General features: G+C 37.4%; 1 protein-coding gene across 1 annotated transcript in view; it reads left to right on the forward strand.

Annotated features, from left to right (window-relative positions):
• The window catches only part of OTOGL (otogelin like), a gene marked incomplete at both ends in the record, with an annotated part of 156,347 nt that overhangs the window by 45,790 nt on the left and 98,407 nt on the right, over nucleotides 1-12,150 (forward strand). Inside the window, 6 exons of the mRNA XM_079714238.1 lie at nucleotides 3,161-3,285; nucleotides 5,775-5,984; nucleotides 7,859-8,024; nucleotides 8,781-8,855; nucleotides 10,075-10,127; nucleotides 11,723-11,885. Of these exons, the coding sequence (XP_079570364.1) occupies nucleotides 3,161-3,285; nucleotides 5,775-5,984; nucleotides 7,859-8,024; nucleotides 8,781-8,855; nucleotides 10,075-10,127; nucleotides 11,723-11,885 (792 nt within the window). The remainder of the gene's footprint in view (nucleotides 1-3,160; nucleotides 3,286-5,774; nucleotides 5,985-7,858; nucleotides 8,025-8,780; nucleotides 8,856-10,074; nucleotides 10,128-11,722; nucleotides 11,886-12,150) is intronic.

Genomic DNA, 12,150 nt, shown 5'->3' on the forward strand with positions numbered 1-12,150 from the left:
CCCACTTCTGCATATTCTTCCTGCTTTGGGTTCTGTGCCCTCCCTAATCTTCCCCATTAACTCCTATTTATTTTTCAAACCAACTCGGTCATTATTTGCTTCAAAAAGTGAGTTTGTATCCCATCAAAGTTAATTTTGACTCTGTTATCTATGAAAATTTGTCATTTATCTGTCTGGTTTCCACTTAAAACTGCAAAGGCTTTGAGAATAAAGACTGTGTCCTTAATCCTTATATTCTTAAGAACTGGCATAATACCTTATATGCACTAGACAGTTGAACTGAATGGAGGTAGGACTTTTTTTTTTTTTTTTTTTGCGGTACACGGGCCTCTCACTGCTGTGGCCTCTCCCTTTGCACAGCACAGGCTCCGGACGTGCAGGCTCAGCGACCATGACTCACGGGCCCAGCCGCTCCGCAGCATGTGGGATCTTCCCGGACCGGGGCACGAACCCGTGTCCCCTGCATCGGCAGGCGGACTCTCAACCACTGGGCCTCCAGGGAAGCCCTGGAGGTAGTAGGACTTTTGATGTGGCACCAAGAGAATTTGGATCAGCAAGGAGAAAGGGCATTTAAATTTTTTAATTTTAAAAGAGAGTTTCTTTTACCTTTATCCTGTGTAATTAATTTGCTTTTAGGTCATTTACGGGGTTTTTTTGTTTTTTTGGTTTTTTTTCCTCCATTACTGCCACGGCAAATGCTGCTGTACTTGCCTTGGCTACTCCCTATCTTTTCCAGGCGCCACTCCCCTTCACCTGCTGGTGGACGCTTTGGCCAGCTGACAATGCAGATATTTTCAAACTTTAAGGCGAATAAAAATCATCTGGAGGGCTTGTTATAACAGAGATCACTGAGCCCCACCAGAGTTGCTGATTCCATAGAGCTGGGACAGGGCCCTAAAACTTGAATATCTGACACATTATCAGGGGACGCTTGTAAAGCTGGTCAGATTGTTACCGAATGCAGGTTCGTGTGTCTGAAGCACAGTGAGGCCAAACAAACCTAAAGGTTGGAGTCTGGAGCAGAGAAAGGTTTATTGCAGGATTGAGCAAGGAGAGGGGTGGCCTATGTTCCAAAAAACCCTGAAATCTCCAAAGGATTTCAGCAAAGCATTTTTTCTATTATTATCTGCTTTATAACAAAGTGAATCAGTCATACATACATTGTTTGTTTGTTTCATTTATTGGTAGATCAGAATATTGATTTCTTACCCATTTGTGAAACAGAAACTATATTAAGTGACTTGGTTAAGATGTGCAGAGGAGACATTAAGCCTTTTCTCTTCCTGTTTGTCAGAATGGGTTAGTAGTCAATGTTTAACAGATGGCAGATCTGTCTGCCTCTTTCTAAGGCACCAGTCTCCTCCATGTATAAACATTCAGGCCTGATAACAGTGCAGGATAATATTTCAGAGTCAGAGATAATTTCCAAACATTGTTTAGCTTTCCAGCATAAGCAGTTAAAATTCCTTGCATCACAAAGTTAATGTGAATCTGCAAACATAATGAATGGAAAATATTAATTACTTGAAAATTTATTTTGTATGCCTTGTTTTAGTAAGTTAACTGTGGTGAACTGAAAGGCTATTTTATAAAATGAATGCAATAAATAAATGGGTCTACATTTCAGCTCCTTTTTTTGGTATTTATTGTTTTAAGTGAATTAAATGAAATAAGAGAACCAAGCTCTGAGTCAGTTCCTCCTGGGAATCCTGAGTACATCTATCACCTTGACCTATTTTATTGTGCTTTGTAGGGATGGAGAGGGAAAGAATGAAAAGAGCTAGTGCAAGTCATGCAATTTCTGTGCGTCTTCGTGTTCTCATTGGAGCAAAATTAGATTTCGGATTGGGTTTGTTATAATTCTATACATTTCTAGAATAGTTTCATTTTGAGGAATAGGAAAAAGAAGGAAAGGGTGGCTACAAGGGATGAGCATGGTGGAGTAGCTTGTGTGGCTCCCTCTTTTACTCCTGTCTTTGTGGTGAGAAGCTCCATATAGCTTCATACTGGTGATTGAGATAAATGGTAGGCAAAGTAGTTATGTTTATTTGGACACTAAGAGAGTGAAGATAAATGCTACTCTATTATTTGGCCGTGTTGTAGCAATTCATGCAGTTATGGTTTGCACTAGTGAAGTTTTGCTTGGTCAAAGCTTCCTACAGAAAACCTAGTCCAACCCGATTCTCTAAGTAGTTCTGACAGTGTCTGGCACAGCTCCAACAGGGATTGTCGCTCACTATTGGCTGATGACTAACTAAATCTTGATGACTTTTGGAGGAGACATTTTAGTGTCTGGCTCTTAAACACTGTTGTGGTTTATAAGCCTGAAGGGTAGATATTTCTCTTCCATTTTGGTTTGCTGAGGGAACTGACGAAGTGAGAAAACTTGGGTGAAGAGTGCCTCTTAGGGCTTCCCTGGTGGCGCAGTGGTTGAGAGTCCGCCTGCCGATGCAGGGTACACGGGTTTGAGCCCTGGTCCCGGAAGATCCCACATGCTGCGGAGCCTGCGCGTCCGGAGCCTGTGCTCCGCAGCGGGAGAGGCCACAACAGTGAGAGGCCCGCGTACCGCAAGAGTGCCTCTTATACCATTTCTCCTTAATTTTCACTTGGTTTGTTTGCCCAACCTCACAGTGGAACCTCAGTATGTCAGGCCTCATAATGAAAATTGAAATACTGAACCAGCGGTGTAGACTATTTCTTCTTTAGGACATTTGTCTTTACCCTGAAAAGAATCACGTGAGCTCCCTACCTCCACCTCCCTAAACCACACGCATTCATGCTTTGGTTGTGTGAGTGTTATTTCATCAAAGTGGTGTGAACTACGTTTGAATCTCACCTCTGACACTTAGCAGCTGAGTGGACATTAATATTTCTCTAAGCTTCTGCTTTGCCTTCTCTCTAAAATGGGGATAATGGTGTTTCCTTCACAAGGCTGAAATGATTATTAAATAAAACCATGTATGTCCACAATTTGACACATTGTAAAGTCTTAATAATAGGAAGCTAACACCATGTATATTTAAAAATGTAATAAAACATTTCAAGCTCTAAGATTTCTTTGTAAATTAAAAAAGTAGTATTCTCTTTTTTCAATATTTGAAGACTCTGAAGGAAGGAAATGAATGGGAGAGGCTAAGAGAATATTATATTTGCTTTCTAGTTCTCCATCAGGCATGATAGAAGGTACCCCACAACTTCATGCAAATGCATGGAGAGTTTCCTCCACTTGTTTTGCACCTGTTCATGTTCCTATGGTGGACCCCTGCAACATTAATCAACAAAACAGTAAGTCTTTCTGCATGGAAACCTAGGAAAAAGTTCTCTGTATTACTGCAATTTTGTAAAATTAGATAGTGATTTTAAGTTCTGAGTTTCTTCATTATGATAAAATTGATGCCATTCTTTATGTATTTTTATTTAATACACATGCCTCTTTATGTAATCTAGGTTACTTTAAAAAAGAACTCCAGAAAATGACTCTTTTATTTACTACTCTGCATTCATAAATTTACTTATTTTAGGTGTTCAGAAATCCCTCAACTGTTCCCAAATGTGAGCTAGCATTTTGGGTATTTCAGATTATTTAAATGCTAAAGAAAAGTCTCTGGAAGTATTCTAATAATGCTCGTATAATCTTGGGATATTCAACTTCGGTTCCATAGTGTGACAGTGCGTGTGAATTCTCCTGTTTATTGATGTCACGCTACGAGTTCCTACTCACAGAACATATTATGGCTTCATAAGCAGGAAGCCAGTGATCCAGAGAAGCTTTGTGCCATCAGGTGTGTAACAATTTGAGATGGTCATAGAGTTCCAATTTACAATGACAGTGCAGCTCACATGCCAGGAATTTTTGGCTGCATTTTTTTTTTTTACTAAAGCCACAGCAGGCCATGTGAAAGGCTATTTTACTGTTCGATAAAAGAAGGCGTATTTTTTTTTTTTTTTGCAAAATCACTTTGTGAAAGAAAATTAATGTGCATGTTTAAATAGATATTTTTATAATTTAAATTTGTTCCTTTAATTATTTTGGTTAGTTTACTGTTTTTATGTAGTTTTAAAAATTCATAATTAATATTGATTGAGTACCCATGAGAAGTTAGTAGAGTTTCTGGATTTTGTAGTGGTTGTTTGGAAGGATTCTGTTTATTTTCTATGGTCCTTATTATTAACTTACAGTTTTCGTGTCCTGGAAAGAAAACAAGATAATCTTGCTTTCAGTGATTTTTTTTTTAATCTAGGCCAACTTCTAATTATCAATTGGACTCTACTCTAATTGTCTCTGGTTGTTTCATTAATGACCTCCTTTATTCCCTACCATTTTTATATATATTTTTTATCATTTTTGTCCCCATATCTTATGTCTTCTATGACATATATATTTTAGATATTATTTTTCTTCACCTTTGCCATGAACTATTATTTTTTAATTTCAAATAGGTAAATTCAAAAAGATCCCCCAAGAAAGGAAAATAAATAGATGAAAGTCAACTCTGATATGGATTCTGAAGGATATTTTTAAACAAGGATTTTCTGAGTCACCCTTTCACTTAATGTCAGTAGGAATGTTTTTTGATCTACAAATCTTTAGGACACGCAATAAAAGCTCTTGCTTGGAGATCCTGGGAATTAGGAGTATATATGCTAATAGTATGCTGTTATAGTCTGTCATTTGTTTTCATATATTATGTGCATAACTATGCAAAAATATATAATACTCAGGTAATTACTTAGATAATTACCATGTGTTTCCAATAATAAATATATTTAAAAAGCTCCACAGAAAAAGTTCAGTATAATTCCTCAGTAGTGAAAAAATTCTGATCTCTAGCATCTCATCTTGTCTCTCAAAGACAATGACAACTCAAAGATTGATTAATTTTATCTGTGAAGAAGTCAATGCAATCAAGGTCCATTGCACCAAGAAATCACAGGACGAGGCTTTTTCAGAAAGATGAAATCCAGATTGTTTTGTCAAACTTGGTTACTCCCATAAAGAGTTATATCTGAGCAGTCATTCTCAAGGAAAAGTCAACACATTTCAAGAACTTATTATACACGTCCCCTCAAATGGCTTGGTAGTGATAGCTCATAGCCTTTAGCATATGTTCCATTACCAGTTTCTATTCATTATTCATTTATTCACGTATTCGTCATAGATTCATTTATCAAACATTATTGATCTCCTAATATTTACCAGACATTGTGCACTCGCCTTGTGCAGATATTGCGTTTAATGACTATGTGGCATCTACCTCATTACCATTTACCTCGGAGACTCCATTGGAGTGAGATGATTCCTAGTCCTTCCTGGATAATTGTGTATCCCAGTGAATTGCCATAACATCCACAATTGGCACTGCTTTTATTGTGTGTGCATGTTGGGAGATAAACCTTCTAATACTCATCAGTTCTTTATAGCAGAATTGGGGTGATTTCCTAAGATGGTCCTCAGGTGATGGGGTAATTGAGGCCACTTCTGTCAGTTAACCCTTCTGTTGCTCAAGTTATTCAGGTAAAACACAATACTTTCCTTTTTTTTTGTTAGAAGAATATTAAATATGGATAAGTACTGTTACCAATATTACCGAAAGTAAAAACAAACCAAAAAAAGTATAAGCTGAAAATATTGGCTCTTATTGAAAATAATATGCAGTACAGTGCATTTCTTGGAAAGCAAGATGCTTGGATAGTGCTGGAATTTGATACTTCAGGGGTATTTGATACTAGCTAGACTAGTAAATGAAGTGCTAATGGGGTTCTTTGTCTGTTAGTTGGATATGCAGCACACTGTGATGTTATCCACCAAGAGCTCTTTGCTCCTTGCCACATCCATATTAGCCCTGGGCTGTACTATCAGCTATGCCGCCATGATGCATGCAAGTGCGGAAGCGCCTGCCTATGCAATGCTCTTGCCCACTATGCCTACCTCTGTGGCCAGCGTGGTGTTCCCATCGATTTCAGAGTTCAGATTTCATTCTGTGGTGAGTATGATGGCATTGTCACTGATAAAGATGATCAAATAACACTGTAGAGATTTTTGTGTTTGTAATTACTGCTATGTTTTTAAATAAAAAGGCAATATTTGCTTAAGTTATTTGACTTATTATAATGTGTAAACATGAAAAAAGTGAAATTGGAGCTCTGTTGGATAAGACCAATGGCTTTTGACTATTTTTACCATAAGCAAAATTAGAGTGTAGTTGTATGGTTTGAAATATGCAACAGAAATAATTTGAAACATTTGAAAAAATTCTTATAGAAATGTTCTAAATACTGGAAAGTACGGGAAAGCATTATGTGGTATAGTGACACATATTTGTAGGTAAATAGGTAAATTATGCAACAGGCAATTATTATCTCAAGTCCTTAGGGCTCGCATCCTCCTGGTTATGCTGTCTGTTGTTATCATGCGTAGTAGATTGTTTCCTTGCCTTACTGTTCTGTAATTTCTTTTATGATTTAATCTTTCTTTATCAAGACTGCCCAGTCCCCTTACCCCCATTAGAATCTTCTGTGACCTGGGTTTCAGGAGCATCATTCTCTCCATCTCTTCATCCCTCAGTGGTTTCAAAAAACTTTTTCCTATTATTCCAGGAGTAACACTGGCCAGTTTTGATGTTAATTTCTCAGCTTGGGCTTTCTAAGACAAAAATAATGTAAATATAAAAGTAATGTAAATTCATATACCAAACTTGTGCAGGAATTTGATTTCTCAGAGGATACTTTATTTCATCAGAGACCCCACAGAGTTAGAGAAGCTTTCCTGGCATCTCCCTGTACTATGAGCAGATTTCTTCTAGTCCAGAAGTTGGCAAATTACACCCTTGGGCTTCCCGTGTTTTTGGAAATAAAGTTTACTACCCATATGTTTGCATATTGTCTATGACTGCTTTTGAGCTACAAGGGTAGAGTTGAGTAGTTGTGACAGAGACTGTATGGCCAGAAAAGTTGAAACTATTTACCATTTAGCTCTTTACAAAAAAAGATTGCTGACCTCTGCTGTAGTCCATCTTTTCAACTGACGATGGAGATTTTTTTGGAGGTCCAAGTTAAGGGTCTCCCAATTCCTTGCCCTGAAAAGGACCAACTTTCATTTTCCATTTCCTTAAGAGTTAAATATCAGGTCCAAGATTACTGGGACCCATCCTCCCTTCCTCTACTTAAAGTTCTGGATTTTATTTCTCTCTTTACTTCTGGCGTGTGGAGAAGTTACCCTCCACCCCCATTTTTTTCTCACAAGATCAATTATACATTTAACATTATTTCAGTTGTGTTTTATCCAGCATTTTTGTTTGTATAAGTGTGTTTTTAGATTATTTTAGTTTGCCTACTGTAATCAGTTCAGTTTGTTCTAAAAAGAAATTGGAGGGTTTAGCAAAAAGTGCAAACATGATTAAAAAGGCAAAAAACAGGAGCTGTGAGTACAGATTGATAAAGTCAAGTTTTGTGCTATTTACAGAGGACTAAAAGTTTACTTAGGATTAAATAATGTCAGAGAAGAAGGTGGTGTCAGTATAGCAGTAAATAAATTTAAACTGTGAGGAAAGCAAGTTTATTTACATGGATAAAATACCTTAAAAATATTTTTAAAAATTATAGCACAGGCTGTTAAAGAGTGTTATGGAATGTCACACTTAAATATATGTCACATAGAAATTTTGTTCTTCTGTTACACTGAGGCAAAGAATTATTTTATTTATTTATTTAGGATATAGGATTCTGTAATGTTCTAGGTTTATTGATGTAAGATATCTTCTTTTTTCACGATTTATGTCTATCATAGACTTATAACCCAGCATAAAATGCTTCTCGGCCCTGTGGAGATCTTTCTCAACTGATGCTTCTTCGTCCTCAGGGGTGGTGTGCCAGAAAGGCATGATGTACCATCACTGCTCCTCCTTCTGTCGCCGCGCCTGCATCTCTCTCTCTTCCCCAGAACAGTGTCATGATGACTGTGCTGAAGGCTGCAACTGTCCCGAAGGCAAATACTATGAAGACACACTTAGCTTTTGTGTGCCCATGTACGTCACAGGAGTGGGTTGACAGCGTCCAGTTTTTATCTCTTTTCTCCCTTACAGGATAAATGGGCTATCATGCCTCTTTCCTTTCTTTCTGTTTTTTATCTAATTGACTCAGCACCATAAATTTTTTCCACTATTAAACAGTCACTTTTTCCATGAAATAAGTGTGCATATATGCAAAGATCTGCTTGTGAGTTGTTTCTTTAATATTTCTTAATGTCTTTACCTTTATTTATTTGTATGTATTCACAAACTCTCTATAGAAAGAGCTAAGGAATCTGATGGTTAATCCTGACGTTTATCTCCACTTGCTTTTGCCATATCAATAATGATAGCAAGGTTTATGTTTCACGGTCATGTGGCAGATTTTAGTAGCAGGATTTTAATGTCTCTCAGTGCTCAGAAATTTCTCAAATCTCATATGACATAAAGACTTTTGTTGTCTACATAAGGCTAAATGATATACCAGTTGTGTTTCTCTGAAGTGCCTTCAGGGACTTTTTATTTGGTGACAAAAATAACACAGTCTGTTCTGTCACTAAAACAATACAGAGCTTGAATTTAGAAAACAAAATCTAAAGCTGCACAAGGCTTCACATTTGTATAACAGAATTGTATGGAATCTCACAGAGTAATGTCATTGTTAGACTGTGCATTAAAATTATCAGTACAGAGCATATGGTCTGCTTGAATTTCAGTGTTTTTTTAAAAACTTGTATCCTATTTTGTTAATTTAACCCTTTCTTTTCCTTGCAGATTTCACTGTCGGTGTCATTACAGAGGCAGCATTTACCAACCTGGGGAGCTCATCCCAACGCCCTCAGGCTTATGGTAGATTTCAGTGATGGTGATTGTTCTTGACAAATAACATGTAATCATATAACTTCTTAACCAAAACCATAAATTGAAATATTACACCTATAATTTGAAAAATACAGATAACCTTAATATATAAACTTTTAAACCATATATATTACATTTATATATATATATTAAACCGTAATATATATATATATTAAACCACATGTATATATTACATTTCAACATGGAATGCCTAAGTCTTGTGCTCAAAACTGCAGAAAAGAGCTATGAATTGAAGTTTCAAATAGTGAAATGGAAGGCCTTTGATCAGTTTGATTCTCAAATAAAAGTTAAGGATGAGATGAGTGTTCAAATACTGTAAGTTACCGAGGGGTTTTAGTTTTGTGGTTTATCCACTGGCTTATTGAGAACTGGTGTGTTTTTCCTTATCATGATATCTTCTTAAGGGATTTTCAAGATTCACATTGCCTGAATTTGGTTTTTGCCTTATGCCCTGACTTTCGAACTCAGGTTGCAAGATTAGACTTCACTCTGTCTTCCACACTGCTGCCAGAATGACTTTTCTAGAATTCAAACCAACCATATCACATCTGTGTTTAAGGTCTTTAGTGACTCACTTCACGGATAAATTCTTAGTGTCTTAATAGGAGCTGGCCTTTGACTCTTTGCCATCTGCATCCCCTGTCACTTCCCACATGGCACTCTATCGCATGGAAAGCTGTCCTACCCCTACATGGCTTTGTACTACATCTCCACTCAGTGTGACAGCCTTCCTACTTTAATCTATATCGTAACCTCCATCCCTTCTTCAAAATTTTCCTGACTTTATCTTCTTTGACTGCCCCGATGTCAATTGCTAACAGATTTTAAAACATTTTTTGGTGCTTTACTTCTATGTCTTAAACGTTTGTATGTTGCATGTCACACTGGCTAAATTATTTATTTGTATGTCTTTCTGTCCTACTAGAATATAGTAGGCACTTGGCTAAAGACTACGAATTTTGGTCTTTGAATTCCCCATGCCTGTCACAGTGCCCCACACATATATGAGCGTTTGATAAAAATGTGTTGAACTGAAATAGCTCTCTTCGAATTGGACCTAAATCAATAACTTATTTGTAAAAAGGAAAAATCGTATTTGTCAATTCTTGCATGTTATATTGTTTTTGAAATACAGAAAAACTTGAGGTTTGGTTTCATGAATTAACTATTTGTTTACTTCTACCAGCCAGTGTTCAAATGGGACTGTGAAATGTGATGAATTAGCAACACCCTCTGCTGGTAAGATCTAGATAGATGTTTCCTTAAAGAGAACGTGCCTCTAGTACTGCTCCTACGCTTAGGGCAGAAGTTATTAATCTGTCACAGCCCTCTTTGCCAATGTGCATGGAGGAATAGCCTTAGAATGTTTCTCAACAGGGTACTCTGGCGCTTCCTAACTTTTTTCACATTCGGAATTATAATATTTGTAGGACAGTGTGGGGTGGACATTCTTAGGGGCAGAGCTGATCAACCCAGGGATGCTGCCTTGATGCTGCCTATCCCAGCACCACCCCAGGTGCCCCAAAAGCTTTAGGGATATGTATCCAGACACCTGTTAGAACTCACTTGTACAGTAGCAGTTGGGAAACCCTACTCTAGACCAGCAGATTCTAATGTACGCACAGTCCCCTGGGGATCTTGCTAAAATGCTGATTCTGATTCAGTAGGTCAGGGGTGATGCCTGCAACATTTCTGTTGATGGCCGAAGTGATGCTAATGCTACCGGGTCCTGGGCTACATTATAAGTAGCAAAGCTTTCGTACTAGCAGCCATCAATTAGAAATGGCATGTAAAATGACATCGACTGTCATCTCTCTTGAGAATATCATCTTATGATTGCATATCATTCCTGAAGATCTTATATATTAGGAGACCCTTTATATTATTTATTTTCACCACACAAAAAGCCTCAAGTTTTTGGTCACTGTGGGGAAATTCTAGGCAAATACTAAACAAAACTACCTTTTGTTGATTCTAATGGGCAGGAAGAGTGTAGGCTGCTAAAACTAATTGTGCGCTATTGCTTTGTTATTTATTTGCACAGTTATGTAATATATTTTATAAATTAGCTTTAAACTATATGCCCTGGATTCAATTTATGAGGATTCAGGCTGTCTAGGGCTTCTTTACAGTGTATGTTCATGGACCACACACACATTCAGTAGCTACTAGGCCCTCCCTGCCTTGCCCCATTTGCGTCAGGGTGGCTCAGCATTGAAGAAAAGGATGCCCAGGTGGCCAGACTTCTCACAGAGGAATCCCCAGGATTCCTTTTGGCCCCAGATAAGGGGTGTTATTTAATCCCTCTGAGCTCAGAAGTTTCTGGAGCAACATGTAAGCCCCAGCCTGCCTGTGATTATGTCCGTTTTCTGCACTTCTACATTATAGTGAGGACTAATGTAAATAAGGACTCAGAGGTGAAGCGAGATCTAAAAGTATCATGTGTTTGTTGTAAACATGCAACTTTGTAAAGTTTAAATATACTGTACTGTCAGTCCTCAAAAATTGATAATGTATGTTTGCATTAATCAGAATACCCTGGTTCTTGATCTCAGAAAATTATATACTAGTTGTTTAGTTACTGCTTTATGGAAGGCAGCTAAAGTTTTCAAACTCAAAATAGATTTTGGAAATTTCGGTGATTAAAGGAAATCTGTCTAGGGAATGTTTGTAAGCTCATGAACCAAACATCACAGAGTAAGATCAGTTATTACTGTTAAATGCACTGTATTCTATGGTGAATTGTGTTTTGATGACAAATGCATGTCAATAAGATTAAATGTGTAGAACAAATACAAAGTTAAGGGTATTTTATCTGTGCCTTGTCCCTGAAGTTCTCATCTGCCCCGAGGGAAAACAGTATTTCGACTGTAGGTTTCCTGACCCTGAACTACCAGCTGGTGGTATAAATTGTGAAACTACATGTGCAAACCTGGCTATGAACTTCACTTGTGCCCCATCATCACCCTGCATAAGTGGCTGTGTTTGTGCTCCAGGGTAAGCCTCTTTTTCTTGATAATACAGAACGTTTAGAATTTGATAGAAAACACAAGAGCACTTAAAAACATTATTTATAGGAATAGCTAAAATTGTGTTCTGACTAGTGGTACACTTTGAGTTGGTAACTAGAAGACTGTTGTAATTATTTTTCTGTGCTCATGGAACATATCACATATGTGTGAGATGCATATCACATATAACACATGACTAAATAATGTCACAATATGTTATGTATACAATATAATTAAAGTAATGCAGTGGG

This window comes from Hyperoodon ampullatus (assembly GCF_949752795.1).
Source record: "Hyperoodon ampullatus genome assembly, chromosome: 11".
Classification (NCBI taxonomy): domain Eukaryota; kingdom Metazoa; phylum Chordata; class Mammalia; order Artiodactyla; family Ziphiidae; genus Hyperoodon; species Hyperoodon ampullatus.